Raw genomic sequence first — 18,367 nt, forward strand, 5'->3', positions numbered from 1 at the left:
CCTTCTCTCCTGCAAATCCTACTCCCTCTTTCATTGGAGAAAAGGAATGAAAATAGAGAAAAAACAGGCAGGAAGAATGGAGGGTGTGTAAAACACTCTCAGGTTTCAATATGTGGAATTAAAAATTTGCAGAATAGCGATAATCACTCCCTGACACTGCAGAGCTGACCTAAAGCAATGAAATCGATCTTTGACTCGTGCAAAGGAGCAATCCTTAATAGGAGCATCTTTGACTCTCACTGTGCCTTTGCTTTCAGTAACAAGCACCCCACGACCCCAAAAGCCACAATTCTTCCCCATCAGGAGGGCTCACTCGGGCCAAGTTCTCCATTTGTGCCTTGCTAGCGATGTGGATGCGACGGGATGCAACCTTAGCCGTGGGATACTGCGCAAATCCATCCTGCAGCCACTCACCGAGACAGCAGCACCCTGTCCCGGGCAGCAAAACACTCTCTCTGCTGCTCTTTCCACAGCGGGTCGTCCCTGGGAGAATGCGGGATGCGATGTCGGCAGCGCTGTTTGTGCACTGTGATGCTTTTTATTATCCTTGTGATCTCCAGAGCCGCTCACGCCAGAATTACTCTACCTCTGCAGGTCTTTAAAGAGGCTGTGTGAAGCTGAAGGCCTTTCCCTTTTCCCTTAATGCTCAGCTCTTCAAAGGTGCAGCTCGTTTACACTTCTTGCTGTAATTTCTGCAAGGAAAGGAGATAGCAGTATGCTAATTTTAAAGACAGGGAAATAGAAGCATTAAAGACAATTACTTTGCAGAAGGCTCCCAATTTCAGTTTCCTTCTGCCCAGCTCCTGCAAGAGATACTGTCTCTAACCCAGTCTGAGATGTTCTGCTCATATGGAAGCGGCATTGAAAGGTCTCATTGCTGGATGCACAGGCATGGAAACCTCTCAAATTAATTGCTGCTAACGAAAAACCTGTCTAATCCTTCCCCGAGATCATCAGCAGTCTCCAGACCTTTAAATATTTTGGCATATTCATTTACACATCATACTGATTTTAGCTTTTTGCTACAAAGAAAGAGGCTTAGGTCCTCTCGCGTCCTTTCTGCCTCCGCTCTGACTCACCACGTCTGGTGCTGAAGAAGAAACCGGCCTCAGCCACCCAGCACCCACCTGCAAAGAGCTGGTGACTGCAGCTGAGTGGGAACATTTTTCTATTTCGTATAAAAACGCTTGCAATTTCAGAAACGTTCCTGTTCTCCTCTTGGACTGAGCTGAGATCCTTAGGAAATCACGGTGGGGATGGAGAGTAGGAGAGCCCGAAAGACGCGTCCAAGAACTGCCGTTATCTCCCCGGGCATTGCCCCGCTCGCACCAGCTGCTGGGATAAAGCTTCCAGAGCTCCTACAACTGCTGTAAATACTGAGCTTCCAGCTCTTTTAAGGCGGATTATTATTCATTTTACCCTGGTTTATTACTTATTACAATATCCAGAAATTCCATCTGGGAGCCATGAAATCTTTCCCAGCGAAAAACTAATCAAAACTAGGAATTTCTCCTTAAAATTATTTCGCTTAACGAACTGTTATTCTCCCAGCATCTCTGGGTGGGAGCCTTCTTTCTCCCGGGCCATTAGGGTTACGGAGAGGTCAGTGCAGAGCCGCACTCCCTGCATTGATACGATGCCCATCATGACAGTTCCAGCGCATCTCCCCGCACGATCGTCAGCTCTTGGCCGAAGCAGCCAGGGATTATTTGGATGCGCTTCTTCCTCGCTGTTGCTAAGCTATCCTCACTGCTACTGTCATTCTTGGAAGCCAGAGGCGAAGAGCAGGACCTCCCCAGAGCCTGGCGTTGCACAGACAAAAGGAGGGCACGTCCCCACCCGGCGCAGCTTTACAATGCCGAGAGGCAACAGCTGAATGCAAAGGCATGGGAGGAAGAATGAGAAGATGTCGCAGCGGCCGACGGTCTGGCAGGGGTTTGTTGGCACCAGGGATTTTTTTTTTAAATGATGAAGCATTTGGTGATGAGGCTTGGCTGATTCACTTCCTGCAGGAGTAAGTCCGGTCGTGGACTAGCAGCTGAGAAACCTCCGTCCTTTCCTTTTCAGGCCGCTGCTGTCAGGATGCTGTGCCTCGAGAGGGACCACGCAGCTGCGAGAGAGGCTGTGTCCCCAGGACGCTCCATGCAAACCCATGCTCCCTGGGGAGAAGCAGTTAGCGTCATCTCCAGCCTCCTGAAGCAGGAGGTGCTCGAATACCTCCCGGGACACGTATTCATTCTGCAGGGTCCGAAATGAAGAGGCTCTGGAAACGATACCCAAGAGGAGAAGAGCAGCGGTCCCAGCCACAACCTGCTGCTTGCACGGAGCTATGAGAAAATCTTTTAGAAACAGAACAGAAGAGAGTAGAATAGAGTAGAGTAGAATAGAATAGGAATAGAGTAGAATAGAACAGGGATAGAGTAGAACAGGAATAGAATAGAATAGAATAGAATAGAATAGAATAGAATAGAATAGAATAGAATAGAATAGAATAGAATAGAATAGAATAGAATAGAATATTTCAGTTGGAAGGGAGCTACAACGATCATCTCATCCAGCTGCTAACCCAGGTGGAGTCAGGAGGTGGCTGGCTTGAGCAAGGCTCATAGGGACACGGGGTACAAACCCAGCACTTTGGGAAAGCGCTGCTGGAAAGTCATATTAATGCTCTCCATCAGTATCTACTAGTGAGGGCTAAAGCCATGGGCATACCTGATTTCCCATTATTTCCCTTGCTGGTGACTGGTTTTAGGCCTCCAGCTTTTCCTCCTCTGCCTGTACCTTTTTCTTGCCTTCTCCCCTGTCATTTTTATGCACCACAGACCCTGGTGTCCTCTCCTTGCTTTCTGCTGTGAGTTTGGAGGGAAAGCGAAGGAGCCACAGAAGGGGAAGAAAATTCTATTACAGAATCATGGAACGGTTTGGGTGGGAAGGGACCTTTGAGGGCCATCTAGTCCAACCCCCCTGCCATGAGCAGGGATGTCTTCAGCTAGACAAGGTTCCTCAGAGCCCCGTCTACAGAATCACAGAACGTTAGGAGTTGGAAGGGACCTCTGTGGGTCACCCAGTCCAACCCCCTGCCCAAGCAGGGTCACCCAGAGCAGGCTGCACATGGACCGCGTCCAGGCGGGTCTTGAATATCTCCAAAGAAGGAGACTCCACAACCTCCCTGGGCAGCCTGGGCCAGTGCTCCGTGACCCTCAGAGGGAAGAAGTTCTTCCTCACGTTCAGCTGGAACTTCCTCTGCTTCAGTTTGTGCCCGTTGCCCCTTGTCCTGTCGCTGGGCACCACTGAGAAGAGTCTGGCCCCATCCTCCTGACACCCACCCTGCAGATATAACCTGGCCTGGAATGTTTCCACGGATGTGGCATCGACTGCCTCTCTGGGCAACCTCTGCCAGGGTTTCACCACCCTCAGTGTAAAGAATTTCTTCCTTATTTCTAGCCTGAATCTCCCCTCTTTTAGTCTAAATCCATCACCTCTTGTCCTGTCACAGCAGTCCCTGCTAAAAAGCCTGTCCCCATCTTTCTTCTGAGCCTCCTTCAGGCACTGGCAGCTGCTCTGAGGTCTCCCCGCAGCCTTCTCCTCTCCAGGCTGACCAGCCCCAGCTCTCCCAGCCTTTCCCCACAGCAGAGGGGCTCCAGCCCTCGGGCCATCGGTTGGACTTCATGATCTTAGAGGTCCTTCCCACCCCAGGATTCTATCATCGGTTCTGTGATCATTGCTGGGGCCTCCTCCGGCCCCGCTCCAACGGCTCCGGGCCTGTCCTGCCCTGAGGGCTCCAGAGCTGGACGCGAAACGAAAAATGAAATAAAAACCCCAGGAAAGCCCCCCCCCCCGCCCCCCCCGGCACCCTTCCCGCCGGGCCGGCCCCCACGCGTGAGCGCCTCGCCCCGCCCCCCCCGCCCGCGCCTTCCATTCAAGCTTTGGGCGACGTCAGCGAGGGCGTGACCAATAGGAGCGGCGCGGCGGGCCGGCCCCATCGGGCCACGAGCACCGCCCCTCTCGGTCCCTTAAAGCGCCCGCCCGTCCCTCCGTCCGCCCGTCTGTCCCTCCGTCCGCCCGTCCCAGCCATGCGGAGCCTGGTCCTCCTGCTCTGCACCGCCGTGACCTGTCGCGCCCCGGCGGGAGCCGCCCCGCGGGCGGCCGAGCCCGCTCTGCTGCGGGGAGGTGGGCGAGCGCCGGCCCCACGCGGGTTTCCCCTCTCCCGCGGGCGGGAGGCTGATGCCCGGCGGTGGGTTGGGAGCCGCTTGGCTGACCCTTCCTCCCCTCCCCTCCGTGGGTTTGCAGATGCCGCCGTCGCCGAGCCGCTGGAGGACGAGCGGGAGCGCGTGCCGGCACCGAAGCCGCAGGTGAAGTTCAACCTCCGCTCCGCGCCGGACGCCGAAGAGGACGGTTGCGCTCTCACCATCGGCCAGCGCGAGTGTCTGGAGCACTGCAAGTTCAACGCGACGGCGAGAACCTTCTTCATCATCCACGGCTGGACGGTGAGTGGGGAGGGTCCCGCGCGGCTCTAAGCGATGCTCGGCTCTCGGGCTGGCCGCTTGGAGAGAGCAAAGCGCCCTGCAGGTGGTCTGCGTCTCTCGAACGCGCGGGAGTTGGGACGACTTGTCACGTCTGGCGGACCGTGGCTTTGTAGCGGCACCCGGGGTCTCTGGAGCAAAGCGATGTGGGTTGTGCTTCACCCTGTGAAACCACCCAACTCGTTCACAGCTGCCCAAGATCGCTTCGTCTCCACAGACTCGGTGATCTTAAGGGTCTTTTCCAACCCAAATGATTTTATGTCCATGTAACGTGAATGTGGTAAAGGGACCTTGAGATTTTTCCCTAAAATCCAACTTGCTGACCGCTAGGAAGGTGGCACTTGGCTCGACAGATGCTCAGACCTTCTGTCAGCGTAGCTCTGTCCGCAGCCCTGCCTGCTGCTGCGTGGTCTCCTCGATAAAGAAACAGAGGGCAGACAGACTTTATCCAGCTTTCTTCTTCTGCGCTGGATGCGGCTGAGCGCGCGGGACTCGGGGACTTATCACCTCTACCAAGGCTTATGCAAACGGCGGTGCCAGGGCTGGCAAACAATTTTGCAATCCGTCAGAATTTCTGAAACTCGTGAGAAAAAGAGCGATAAGGTGGCGTGTAACGCATGCCTCTCCCTCCTGCCTTAAAAGGCAAGGCGGCTAATTACAGCCGGAGTCTCTCAAAACCTGTTTTCCTCACATCATTAGTGCAGTGCTGAGAAGTAGTGGGGCTCGCAGAGGAGCAGCACACAGCTGGAGCAGAATAGGTAAATGATATACAAATAACTTAGCCGGGAATGTGTCATCTGGGTCCTGTGAGCTGGAAACTACCACCTGAATCTCTTTCTAGATGAGTGGCATGTTCGAAACCTGGCTGGGCAGCTTGGTATCTGCTCTTCGGGAGAGGGAGAAGGATGCCAACGTGGTCGTGGTGGACTGGCTTTCGCTTGCCCACCAGCTCTATACCGATGCGGTGAACAACACGCGGATCGTTGGAAAAAGCATCGCGAGGCTGCTTGACTGGTTACAGGTAACGCGAGTTGAGAACGTTCTCTGCTGTAACGCTCCACGAGGAGCTATTGCACAAGGGAACGGAGCAGTCACCAGCTCCAGTGCTCACGAGCAGGGAAGTCACTGGTGTAATCCAGACCCTGAGGCTCGGTGGGGCGATCGCTTGTGGCTAAGGTGCCGTGCTCAGCCTTCGGGTGAGCAAGTGCTGCGGTGCTTTCCTGGGAGGTGGTGCTTGGAGTTGAAGTGGACTTGAAATTTAGGAGTCCTTCCTCCTGTCTGAGCAACGTGAACCCAGGAGTTGGGCGTTCAAGAGGGTGGAAAAGGAGAAGGAAAAGGCCTATGGTGCTACACGTGGCACTTGAGTCCACGGCTGGTACTGACGTCTGCTGGCAGCTCCCTGGGGGAAGGCTGCTCCTGATGCTGCTTAAATGAAGAACATTGTAATTGGGGTTGGAAGATGGGTCCTGCAGGTGGGGGCATGCCACAAGTGCCACCCAAACCCTTCAGCTTTCATTTGACGAAATAAAGAATGAAGCATGCGTGTTTGCCCCCTCCTTCCAATCTATTTCAGAATTGGACTCTAGAGTCCTGCAGACAGGAGTGGTGCCAGATGTCCTGAAAGACAGGAGGGCAAATGATCATATCTTTTTTTTCCTTGCAGGAGAACCCTCTCTTCCAGCTGGAGAACGTTCACCTGATTGGGTACAGCCTGGGCGCCCACGTCGCCGGCTTTGCTGGTAACCATGTCCATGGGACAATAGGCAGAATTACAGGCAAGTGGCTTCTTGAGCAGTCTCTTACCTTTCCTCAGCGGCAACGAGTTTCCCTGAAGAGGCTTGTTTCCTGTGTTGCTGCAATGTTGTTTTGGGCTTGCTTAGTCAGAGATGACGAGTTTCCTACCTGCGGCGACACTAGGGAGTATGGGTCTCTTGACATGAGAAAGTATCTTAATTTTGAACCCCAAACATTGGGGAGGTTCAATGAAAACCCTTTCAGAGGACAACTTGATCTTGAGTGTATTTGAAGTTGAGTGTGGGTTCAAAACAAGTCCAGCTGTTAGTATCCAAATCCTAAGCCCCTGAGTGATACTGTTTCTGTAATTACAGCTCATAAACTAATGGGTGTGAGGGCTACTGGGTACCATGAGATGTTTGGTCAAAAAAAAAACCCCAAACCAAACCCCTTCATTCTGAAAATATCTTGGAGAGAGCACTTCTGAATCCCGAGGAATGCTGATTTCAGCATGTGAGACCTTAAGGCACGGTACAAGGGGTTGCACTGAGCATTTAAATGTGACACTGGCAGTGACAATTCCTCAGAGCCTGATGATAAATATCTAGATTTGGTTAAGCAGGAAAATATCACCTACCAGTCAAGCTGGGGAATGGCTCAGGAGCACAGCTTCAGGCTGGGGGTGAGGCTCAGAGGTTAGCAGAATGTCCCAAACCCATCATGGGATCTCAGATGCAGGAATTACCTTGGCTGCTGCTTAAACTTGTCTCAGTCCCTCCATATGCCCAGTCTGAAAATAGATTAAACGCAGCCAAGGCAGCTTTGGCTACCAGTGGTCTCCGTGGGGTGCTAGACCTCCTCTGGTGTTCAGTCATCTGCTGCCTCTGGAAGTATCTCTTCACTGTGACCTAGCAAAGACTCATTGCTTCCAGCAGGCAACCTGAAACCGTGGCCGTAGAGCAGACTGGTGCTACTACTGGGTTGTATTGCACCAAAAGTGGTACGGGACATTTTCATTTGTCCCCTCGGTGAGCACGTGGTGAAGAGATCTTGGGGGACAGTATCTGCAACGGGGTAGGGACTGTGTAGCACTTGGTTATCAGGGCTGCTAGCAGCGGGCTCCTGGTTGTATTCTGTATGAAATAACTCAATTTCTTCCCTGGCATCTTGCCTACTGTCTCTGAAACCAGGCTTGGATCCAGCTGGCCCTATGTTTGAAGGAGTGGACCCTAGCAAGCGCCTCTCCCCTGATGATGCTAACTTTGTGGATGTCCTTCACACCTACACAAGGGAAACGCTGGGCGTTAGCATCGGGATCCAGATGCCTGTAGGCCACGTTGACATCTACCCCAACGGGGGAGACTTCCAGCCTGGCTGCGGATTAAGCGATGTCTTGGGAGCAATTGCCTATGGGAGTAAGTTCTCGTTACTTATTTTGCCTCTGGTCAGTGTAGACTCCTCACAAATAGACTTGGTTTGATGCTGGGGGATGATCTGATTTAAAAGAGCAGAGAAAACTATTCTTTCCTTCTAAACTGCCTGTACTACTCGAGACAGTTGCTAGAAACTGGACCTGCTCTTAATTCTGAAGCAGCACGTTCTCGCTCTATCACCTGATCATAAGATATCGTCTTCTTATGCTAGGTCTAGAATCCTCTTTAAATCTCTTTTCATGGTAGACACTAAATGACAAGTCCTCTTCAAGTGTCTTGTGCTAGCCTCTTGAATTGCTACTGTTCAAAAAATGTTCAAGTTTGGCCATGCTCAACTCATGTTGGGCTACAAAAAGATATCGCTGACTGTATCTTATGAGCTGCTGGATTGACAGATGCTTAAACTAAATGTATCCCTTGAAACTCTGCTTCTCTAGCAATCGGTGAAGTTGTTAAATGTGAACATGAGCGGTCTGTGCACCTCTTTGTGGACTCCCTCGTGAACCAGGACAAACAAAGCTTTGCGTTTCAATGTACCGATTCCAGTCGCTTCAAGAAGGGCATCTGCCTGAGCTGCCGGAAGAACCGCTGCAACGGCATTGGCTACAACGCCAGGAAAACACGGAACAAACGAAACAGCAAGATGTACTTAAAAACAAGAGCTGACATGCCGTTCAAAGGTACGCTTTCCCTCTTAGAGACAAGATTATGCTCTTTTTAAGAGCAGACTCCCAAAGTCTACGTTGGGAAAGATGTAGAGGTGGAAGAGCAGCATCGTCTCCAAGCAGCACAGCACCAGGCATTAGTCTTTCTCTGTTGCTTGGCTGCATTTCTGTTCTGTGCTCCTTCCTCTGCGTAAAACCAGCAGGGCTCTGGCCATAAGAACACTCTGCCTTTTGAGCAGGACTACAGCTTACACAGGTCTTACTTGTGAGACCACCCCAAGCTTAGAGCAGTGTAAGGTTCAGGGAGCCCTCCCCAGAGTGGGCCTGCTGCTGTTGTGTGAATGTCAACTTTGTAATGAGTAGGGGTGGGAAAAAGTGATAAATACAGGGTCTGGCCTTTGCCAACGGTATTTCACAAAGAGCGATGCTGAGCAATGTTGTCTCTCAACAAAGTTGGTTCCATCTATGCTCTCCTTGTTTCTCTCCAGTCTACCATTATCAGATGAAAATGCATGTCTTCAGCTACAAGAGCTTGGGAGAGGCTGACCCCACTTTCTCCGTCACCCTTCATGGCACCAACGGAGAGTCCGAACCCCTCTCTTTAGAAATGTAAGTAAGCTGGCCTGCTGTGCCCGCCAGGCTGAGAAGGCCACTGGGACTAGACAAGGTGGCATTACTCTTTTTCCTCTGATAACACTGGCATTGCACCTGAGCCTAGCAGCCTCACTTCATCACCATGCAAAACACTTTTCATCCAGTAGCTTAATTACAATTTATTGCTGAGAAAGCAATTTGATGTGCCCAGTCCTCTACATGTTAGCCTTCACGGCTCATTGTTGACGTCCTTTGTTTTGCTTTTCGCCTCTACCATTTGGATATAGTCTGAAAGCACCCATTTCTCTGGAGGCTTTGTTGACCTCCTTTAGCCTCTCTGAGAAGAAACACAAGGGATGAAGTTCACCTTTAAGCTATGGAAAGATGGATGAGCAGAGTAAATGATGCATTGTATTGAACCAGCTATCCAGGCTCGCTTTCTTTAGTGTAATCAGCAATTAGCTGGTGACAGTTGAACGCGGAGCACTTGGTAAGCTGCGAAAGGCTCGGTTTAACTTCTGGCATGGAATGAATGAGCAGCTGGCACGCTTCCATAAGGAAGAGATGTTGAGTCTCTGCTTGTCTTTCAGGCTTGATCAAATTGGCTTAAATGCTACCAACACCTTCCTGGTCTATACTGAAGAGGACATGGGTGAACTTTTAAAAATCAAGCTCACCTGGGAGGGAACATCTCAGTCATGGTACGATCTGTGGAAAGAGCTGAAGAGCTACTGGTACCGGCCTGCGAAGTCTTCCCAGGAACTGCATATCAGACGTATACGTGTGAAATCTGGGGAAACGCAACAGAGGTAATAATTGCGTTAGGCTGCACGTGAGCTGGCTTGAAACTGCAGTCAAAAGGAGAAATATTCAGAATCTAGCAAGAAAAGTTGGGGGTTTGAACTTAGCTGGTACCTTGAACTGTCCTTCATCTTTGGTGTTATCAGCTAATGCTCCGTCCTGGTGTAGGAGAGCGGGATACTTGCCAGCATGAGGTTGCACTGGGCTTTAACCAAAACTAGTCACCGCAGATCAGATCTGAGATGTTCTTTTGCTTTATTTCGATACTGTGACACTGTCTGCCTGCGCTTGGGGACTAAATTAGCCTGCTTCAAGGTGGTTTAGATCAATACCTGAAGGGTTAAAGTACTGACAGTGCCAAAAATACCGAAACATAGATGGGCATGGCTCTTATTTATGTGCATAATGTGCTGATTTGGCACAAGCCAGACCTAAGACTGCAACCGGTAACATGGTGACACCAACTCCTTAAGCACTACATTGCTTCTTCTGAGATCTCTGTAATTGGAAAGCTACCTGAGAAACCAACAAGGAGGAAAGCTGCCAAGCGCGTAGTGCTGCGCTCCCAGATCTCGTGTTAATGTTGTTCTGAAGGTAACCCAGATCTGTTGAAGAGCAGCAGTTGATATTGACAGTTTCCCACATTCCTCAGAGCTTTAAAGAAGCATCGCCTATCACCCGTAAGGTATTCTGCATCCTAGTTTTTACTATCTATTTAACACAGGGGTAGCAGAAGCAAAGATCCCCAAATAAAATATTAAAGTAGGAAATAAAACAGCCCTGCAACAGGCGAACGGTCTATCAAGATGCTCCAGGGGAAGGATATCAACGCAAACACCTTGTCCTAGAATTAGCTGCAGTCCACATTATGTGTTATTTGTGAATCGTGGAGACAACAGGTACCTTCTCTTGACTTCTGATTCCCACTCCTAGGTTTGCTTTCTGTGTGGAGGATTCCCAGCTAACCAGTATATCTCCTGGTAAAGAGCTCTGGTTTGTGAAGTGCACAGAGGAATGGCGAAAAAGGTAAGGAAAATCAGCTAAGAGAGATCCTGTCTGATGCATGTGGCTGGGATGGGATGAGTGGAGCCAGGTTTTTTTGTTTAGACTCCTGGAACCTCTTTTTCTTTTAAAAGACGTTACTAAATTCTAGCCCAAGATTCCCAGCTATTAGACTTCATTTTCACGTGTGCCTTAACTATCACGAAGTAGGTGATATTATCCTGACTCCTGAGCTTGGTTTGACGCCTTGTACCTTTACATGCTTGCTACCAGATCGGCATAACGTGATCCCTGGGCCTCAAGAACCTGTCTGCTTGCTATCATGTTAGATGCTAAAAACTGAGGGGCTGCCAATCCCAAAGATCCTTGCAATAGCAGAGAGCTAATTAGAGGCATCTATTAACTGCCCTGTAAAGGCAGGAAAGCTGGGAGTGCAGTGAGTTGCCTCAAAGATTGTTTCAGCCTGGTAGAAGACCTTGAGCTGCCAAGAAATGTCTTGATTAAAGTCTGAGCTCAACTGCACAAGCCAGGCACAGCAGAGGACTTGCCATGGTGTTCCAGTACTGACTCCGACCGCTTCATCTCCGGCTATGCTAATCTCTTCTGGTTCAGAAGAGTGCAAGCTCGGGCATTGCCAGCGCATCTGAGCCCCGCTTAACCTCTGGGGGACTTCCCAGACACCTGGGATCAGTCCTCAGAGCATGACTTCCAGTAAATCTGGTCCCAGCAGCGACAGCTGGATTGCTTCCGACTGCCTCTGGTTATGTTTTGGATGAATCCCGGTTCGTCTGACTAAATGATAGTCTCTGTCGTATGGAGCCCAGCCTTTCGCCCTCTCTTAAATTCCAGTTTGTAAACTTAGAGCTTTGTCGCTTCTGACCCGGGAACAAAGCGCCTGTTAGGGCTAGCAGAGCCCTGTGGAAGTCGCGCTTTGCACAGCCTTCTTGGGCAGCTCAGAAGCACGAACTGGGACCATTCCAGGTTTGGCAGAAACGGGCGAGCCGTGCTACGTACAGTAGCAAACAACTCTGTGGATGAAAGCCCTGTGCAAAAACTTGATGCTCTGCTACAAGTCTTGAAAGACCAAGTAACTATTCCTGCAGGTACAATAAAAGGCTGTTTTGATCTGCTGCTCAGTAACCCCCATAAAACACAATTGCTGGCAGATGTGCCCTTCCTGCTTACTCATGGAGTGGAGCTTTTGCAAGAGGCAGAGGAGCAGATCTGAGCTCCGACGCGTGATGGTTTCTAGGAAACGGTCTTCCCCTCCCGGAGATCATGAGCCATTCCTCGCCGTTCAGCACTCCATTGCTGCCGAGTCACTGGAAGATTACGGTTCCCTGCTCGGAGACTGAGTCTGCAAACGTCCGCCCACCCTGACTGGATCTCAACGAGTAGGGTCTGGCGTTGAGAGCTGCAATTTCTGTCTGCAGCCTGCTTGTGTGCATAATGTCTGCTTCAGGCTCTCATCGAGCAGCTACAGGGCAAAGCACTGCTTTGACAGAATAAAACACCAACCTGTACTGTCTGAACCTGTTCCTAGTGTCCCAGAGTTTCTTAGGAATTATTTATTACTCCTCTTAACTTCTCCGTTTAACTAGATTTTTTTCTTCCTCTCTGCTCTTCCCAGATCTGTCTCCAATTTGCTCTGAAGATTTCTCTAAAGACTCACCACTGAGCAACCTAGATGTGTGAAGACCACACAGGTGGCAAGATGCCCTGGCAAAAACCTGGCTTGGTAGCACTTGAAGCAACTAGCTCTTCAGGACAAAACATTGTGGGTCAGATGCAAGAAACCGAGGAGCCGTTGATGGACTGTGGTCCTAGACTTAGAATAACTAGAACTACATTCTCCCTTCCCTAAGGAGCCTGGTTGGTGCGTTTAACCTTACCTTGACCTGTTGCACGCTGCTTTCCTCCCTGCTCCCATTAACCAGGGACTACGGATGAGATCTTCACCGATCTAGACCTCAGCAATGATCTTCTGGTCTGCCTTCCAGGGGAGCTGAGAAGATAACCACGCTAACTGCCCATCAGCTTGTTTGTGACTGAGCTGCCAAGAACAAATTAGCATCTAGCGTAGGAGTTACTGTGGGCTCGATAGCACTATGGGCTGTGGGAAGAGGAGACCGGCACAGGTCAGCTGTGTGAGGGTGTTCAGGGGAGGGGTGGGAATAAGCACAATGCCACTTATCTTCAAGTTGTCCTTTGCTTGCCTTAAAAATGATCCGTTCCGTGTCTGGCTGATGGCGAAATCTCTATATATTACCTTAGAAGAAGGTAGCACTCCGTCCTCCCCAAACCTAGGGCAGAGCGCGGTGCAGACGGCAGGGGATGGGTCTGGCAGCTACTCCCTGCTCCGCAGTCCACGTCTGCGGCGAGGCTGCCCGCTCCCGTGCGCTCGTCTCTCCGCAAGAGTCAAACAGCCCCTGCCCTTCTACTGACCGCCAGGGAGGAGGAAGGCAACGAACCGTACCGCTTCAGGAGAGCTCTGCACCAGCCCTCCTAACTACTGAGAATGCATTCGCCTCTGTTCAGGTGCTCTTGTCGTACCAGTGTGTGATTAAGACCTTGTTTTTGTCCGAAGTATTTAAATGAGCCAAACAAACGACATCCTACCCTCATTGCCACAACGTCCCAGTTGGATTCCCTGGTGAAGTCGGCTTTGCTCCGAGCTCAACAGACTCTTTACAGCTGTCCTGTTGGCTGCAGCAGAGCAGACCTCCTCAGAGGTGAACTAGATTTTTTTTTTTTTTCTTTTTTGGAGGGAGACTTAACACGTAACAGCTCTTGAACTTTTGGCATGCAGAAAGGCAACCTCAAAAAACAGCCTTGCCAGATGGGGCACTGAGTGCTGAAGACTTCGTGAGTCCTTCCGAGGCCTGCAATTCTCAGAGTTTTTGTAGAGCTTCAATCCAACCAAAGCAAGCACATTTGGGGATATTTTTCTTTTTTTTTTTTTTTTTTTTTTTTTGTTTCCATGGTTTTATGCAAAGGCTTTAATAACTGAAGCCTTTGCTAAGTATCTGTGACTTGTCACCGTGCCATACTTAGAGTGGTTCCAAAGCCCTGTTTGTATATTGTGGTTTTTGTATGACTTAAAATATAATTTATTTCTTGTATTGTACATATGTGAAGTTTTAAACATTTTGGTTTCGAGTAACAGTTTTTATAAGCCTTAAGACAAAAATAAAGGGCTTTTTAAAAATCAGTGAAGTCTTGTGATTGATAAGCCACAAGCTTTGACATGCCTGGCCAGAACAACAGCGTGTGGCCACCTCATCTCTCTCCTGCAGGCCCCTGAGACCAGCAGAAAGAGGACATGCAGGCAGAGCGGCACCCAGGTAAGTGCTGGTGGGTAGGTGCCCTTCCCCAGCACCCTCCTTCCATGCCCTCTCCAGGCTGTGTCGCCAAGGTGGGCTTGTTCCCTCCATTCACGAACAGAGCGAAGTCACTCTACGTCTACTCTTGCATTGTAGCTCCTGAGGTGCTCATTGTACAACACTACAGGTTTACTTCTAGCTTTAGCCTAGCACTAAGAACGTGATTTCAAATGGTGGTCAAGGGATCTTCTCTTTTTTTGTCAGAGTATTACAAAATAAAGATCCCTGCCTGGGGAGGAGTACAGGGGTTTTCTGTCTGCCCCTTCCCCACAATGGCTGTAAGACATCTTCAGCAGGGGGGAGTACCAAACGCATTAACTTTTCATAGATGCACAGAATGATTTGGGTTAGAAGGGACCTCAAAGATCATCTGGTTCCAACCCCCCTGCCATGGGCAGGGACATCTTCCACCAGACCAGGTTGCTCAGAGCTCCATCCAACCTGGCCTTGGACCCTGCCAGGGAGGGGGCAGCCACAGCTTCTCTGGGCAACCTGGGCCAGGGCCTCACCACCCTCACCTTAAAAAATTTCTTCCTTATATTTAGTCTGAATCTCCCCTCTTTTAGCCAAAACTGTTACCCCTTGTCCTATCACCACATGCCCTTGTAAAAAGTCCCTCTCCAGCTCTCTTCTAACACCCCTCCAGGCACTGGCAGCTGCTCTGAGGTCTCCCCGGAGCCTTCTCCAGGCTGAACAGCCCCAGCTCTCCCAGCCTTTCCTCCCAGCAGAGGGGTTCCAGCCCCTTGGATCATTGCTGGGGCCTCCTCTGGCCCCTCTCTAGCAGCTCCAGGTCTGTCCTGTGCTGAGGGCTCCAGAGCTGGATGCAGGACTCCCAGGGGATCTCAGCAGAGCGGGGCAGAGGGGCAGAATCCCCTCCCTCGCCCTGTGCCCACGCTGCTCTTGATGCAGCCCAGGACACGGTTGGCCTGCTGGGCTGCCAGCGCACATTGCCAGGTCATGCTGAGCTTCTCATCAACCAGCACCCCCAAGTCCTTCTCCTCAGGGCTGCTCTCAATCCACTTGTGGTCCAGGCTGATTGCCCCAACCCATGTACAGGACCTTGCACTTGGCCTTGTTAACCTTCATGAGGTTCACATGGTCCCACCTCTCAAGCCTGTCCAGGTCCCTCTGGATGGCATCCCTTCCCTCCAGTGTGGCAACAGCACCAGCTTGGTGCTATCAGCAAACTTGCTGAGTGTGCATGTGATCCCACTGTCCATGTCGCCGGCAAAGATGTTAAACAACACCGCTCCCAGCACCGACCCCAGAGGAACACCACTCCTCACTTGCGAGCCCACATTTTCCTTCCCACCCCATTTTCTTCCAGCCATAGCAATATCACTGCTGCTCTTGGTGGGGAGGAGGGAAGATTTTGTGTTACTTGCTCTCTCTGACTATTGCAGTGAACCCGGTGGACTCTGGAAAGACCTGGCCAGGCTAATCCAGGACAAGTTAGGACAGTCTCCTTCCTCCCTGTTGATTTCCTGCGTTAGTGCTTTTTTCCTCCATTGAACGTCTTTTTTTTTTACCCTGCAACTCTTCACCGATGTGCGAGTTCAATAGCTAGCCCCCTGGTGAGCACTTTTAAGAAAACTTACCCAAATCTCATCACTCACGGAGGTTTTTCCTGGCTTCTCCCAGCAGCCACACCATCAAGCTGAAGGAAACCTCTCCTCGTGCTTTGCCTACCCCTGACACAAACTGGTGGCACAAAGCCAGCAGCAACAGAAGGACTTTGCAAACACAGCAGATACCTCCAAGCTGTGGAAGATTTACATGGAATTAGTTAACGTGCTCCTGTGAAAAGCCCAGCAATGGCTGGACCGCAAGGAAAACCACCTTTGTAGATCCGGTGGAGCAACGGGGAGGCTGTTTGGCGCTTGTAGTGCCCCAAATTATTCCTCACCCCAGAGCTGAAGGATTTTTCCTGATGTGTTCCATCCTGTGCAAAAATGGAGGGGACGCTAATCACATTCCAGACGTCGGGGACTCCTTTATTTTTGCATGCTACCCCTCGGATATAGCTGCAGAGCAAGAGCTGGTGCCTCTTGCAGGGTCGTTCTCCGGCAAGGACGAGCTGGTGCTGGCCCCTTCCACATCTAACTGCTCTCTGCAAGGAAAAGGGTGAAAAATATAAGCTCACAGGAGAGGAGGAAAGGGCTGCAGCTCTTGTGCATCCATAGGCATCCCCTCCATGCCCTTCACACAGCAAACGTGGGCTCCCAAAAGCATCGCTGCCACTGCGCCAGAGATCGAGGCGAACGTTGCACCTTCTGGCACATCAACTCGCGTCCCTGCGCAGTTCTCCACAGTCATGAGTTTGCTTCTGCATTAGACAAGTGAAAAAACAAAGACAAGGGGCTGTTTTTCTGAATTCTCTAAGGAATTTAGGATCTGTACTGTGGGCACCGCCCAAATCCATTGCGGGCATGGCTGAGGCTAAAGGCTGGACCTGCCATGGGGCTGATCCCTGTGCTCTCAGCCACCTGGCATCCCTTCCCCTGATTTATTTGGGATCGCTTTTTCACAGCCACTCCATTCAGGTCCCACCAAAGGTCAGGCAGTGTCTCTGGAGGAACAATACGCCCCGCGTGGGGAATGCTCCACAGCCCTCCTCGCTCCCAGCTGGGGCTGCCCCAGCTCCGGCATCCCAGCGCAAGCACCAGCTCCCACAAGCAGCAGCCGTCGGGCGGTTTCACCAAGTACACCCCAGCATCCTACTGGAGAGAGTCCAGCGGAGGGCTACGAGGATGAGGAGGGGACTGGAGCATCTCTCCTACGAGGAGAGGCTGAGGGAGCTGGGCTTGTTCAGCCTGGAGAAGAGAAGGCTGAGAGGGGACCTTAGAAATGCCTATAAATATCTCAAGGGTGGGTGTCAGGAGGACGGGGCCAGACTCTTTCCAGTGTTGCCCAGCGACAGGACAAGGGGCAATGGGCACAAACCGAAGCAGAGGAAGTTCCAGCTGAAGATGAGGAAGAACTTCTTCCTTCTGAGGGTGACGGAGCCCTGGCCCAGGCTGCCCAGGGAGGTTGTGGAGTCTCCTTCTCTGGAGATATTCCAGACCCGCTTGGATGCGGTCCTGTGCAGCCTGCTCTGGGTGACCCTGCTTTGGTAAGGGGGGTTGGACTGGGTGACCCACAGAGGTCCCTTCCAACCCCTACCAGTCTGTGATCCTGTGATCCCTGCCTCTGAAGGTAAGCTGAACGCAAAGTCTGCTTGGAGTTTTCTTCTCCCCTGTTTCCCAGTGTAACAGCACCCCTTCCTTCTGCTGGTGCTGTAAGACCGTGCCTTGGTCAGCAAAAGTCCCTGACACGGGTACCGGCTGTCTCACGCAGACAATTTCCAAGCTATTAAAAATCCAAGCAGAATAAATTCACCACAACAGCTGTGTTTGGGAAGTGAAAGACCCAGCCAGTCCTTTCGGGAACAAGGACAGCACATTTTTCTTTGCTGGCTTGCCATGCTGAAATAACGCTGCAGCTCCGCTCCACCCGGTGAAGCTTTTTCAGCCGTCCCCTAAAGCAGCCTCACCGAAAGATGATCGCGACTGTCCAAGAAACCCAAGCTCTTGCTCCTCGGCCCGTGATAACGAGTTGTAATTTTATGCCTGTTCAGATGCCGACATTCCAACATAAATTACACAGCTCATTGCCTTCCCGGCCACAAACACAGAGAATCCGGCAACTTTTACAAATCCACGCAAAAGTACCGGGAGAGCTCCTGCTGCCCGGAGGGATGGGTAAAGAAGCTTGACCCACAGCTGACCCAAGTTTAAAACAAAAAATCAGATCGCTTTTTATTGCTTCATTATTGGGTTTTTCCTATCCCTGTCCTTCCTGTTCTAGGCTGTTTCGCAGCTGTTTCACAAAGTTTTTGGATGTTTATGGCAAACCGTATAAAGAAGACGCAAAGTGCAAACGTTCAGCATCCTTTTTTTCTGACCTGACTTGTAATAAGATTGAAAAACGAGGAAAAGGGACCAATAAAATAAGGCTTTCCAGGCCATGCTGTTCCACCTCTCCTAGTCAGCTGTCCTAATTATTGCAAGCAGGCAAACCACCTCCGATGAAGTAAGAAGTGACACGAGACTTGAACCAAACCTTAAGGCTTGCTCTTATCAAACTGGTTGATTTGGTTTTCCTCCTTTCCATATCTCTGTTTTGGCTGGAAACAGATGTATCCTACCAAATTACGAAGAGAAAGGCTACGTTCATCTTAGCTGGAGCTAAGT

At 50.9% G+C, this 18,367-nt stretch overlaps 1 protein-coding gene across 1 annotated transcript; it reads left to right on the forward strand.

The window, feature by feature from the left end:
* The first annotated feature begins 4,057 nt into the window (after nucleotides 1-4,057).
* On the forward strand, nucleotides 4,058-13,935 carry LOC142365750 (endothelial lipase-like). The gene is made up of 10 exons (XM_075446976.1): nucleotides 4,058-4,170; nucleotides 4,291-4,487; nucleotides 5,365-5,544; nucleotides 6,187-6,298; nucleotides 7,448-7,672; nucleotides 8,128-8,370; nucleotides 8,844-8,964; nucleotides 9,540-9,758; nucleotides 10,684-10,776; nucleotides 12,383-13,935. Exons 1-10 carry the CDS (start codon nucleotides 4,074-4,076, stop codon nucleotides 12,402-12,404), a joined length of 1,509 nt encoding a protein of 502 aa, XP_075303091.1. The 5' UTR covers nucleotides 4,058-4,073; the 3' UTR covers nucleotides 12,405-13,935.
* Nucleotides 13,936-18,367: the final 4,432 nt, after the last annotated feature.

This window comes from Opisthocomus hoazin, chromosome Z, assembly GCF_030867145.1.
Source record: "Opisthocomus hoazin isolate bOpiHoa1 chromosome Z, bOpiHoa1.hap1, whole genome shotgun sequence".
NCBI classification, from domain to species: Eukaryota; Metazoa; Chordata; class Aves; order Opisthocomiformes; family Opisthocomidae; genus Opisthocomus; species Opisthocomus hoazin.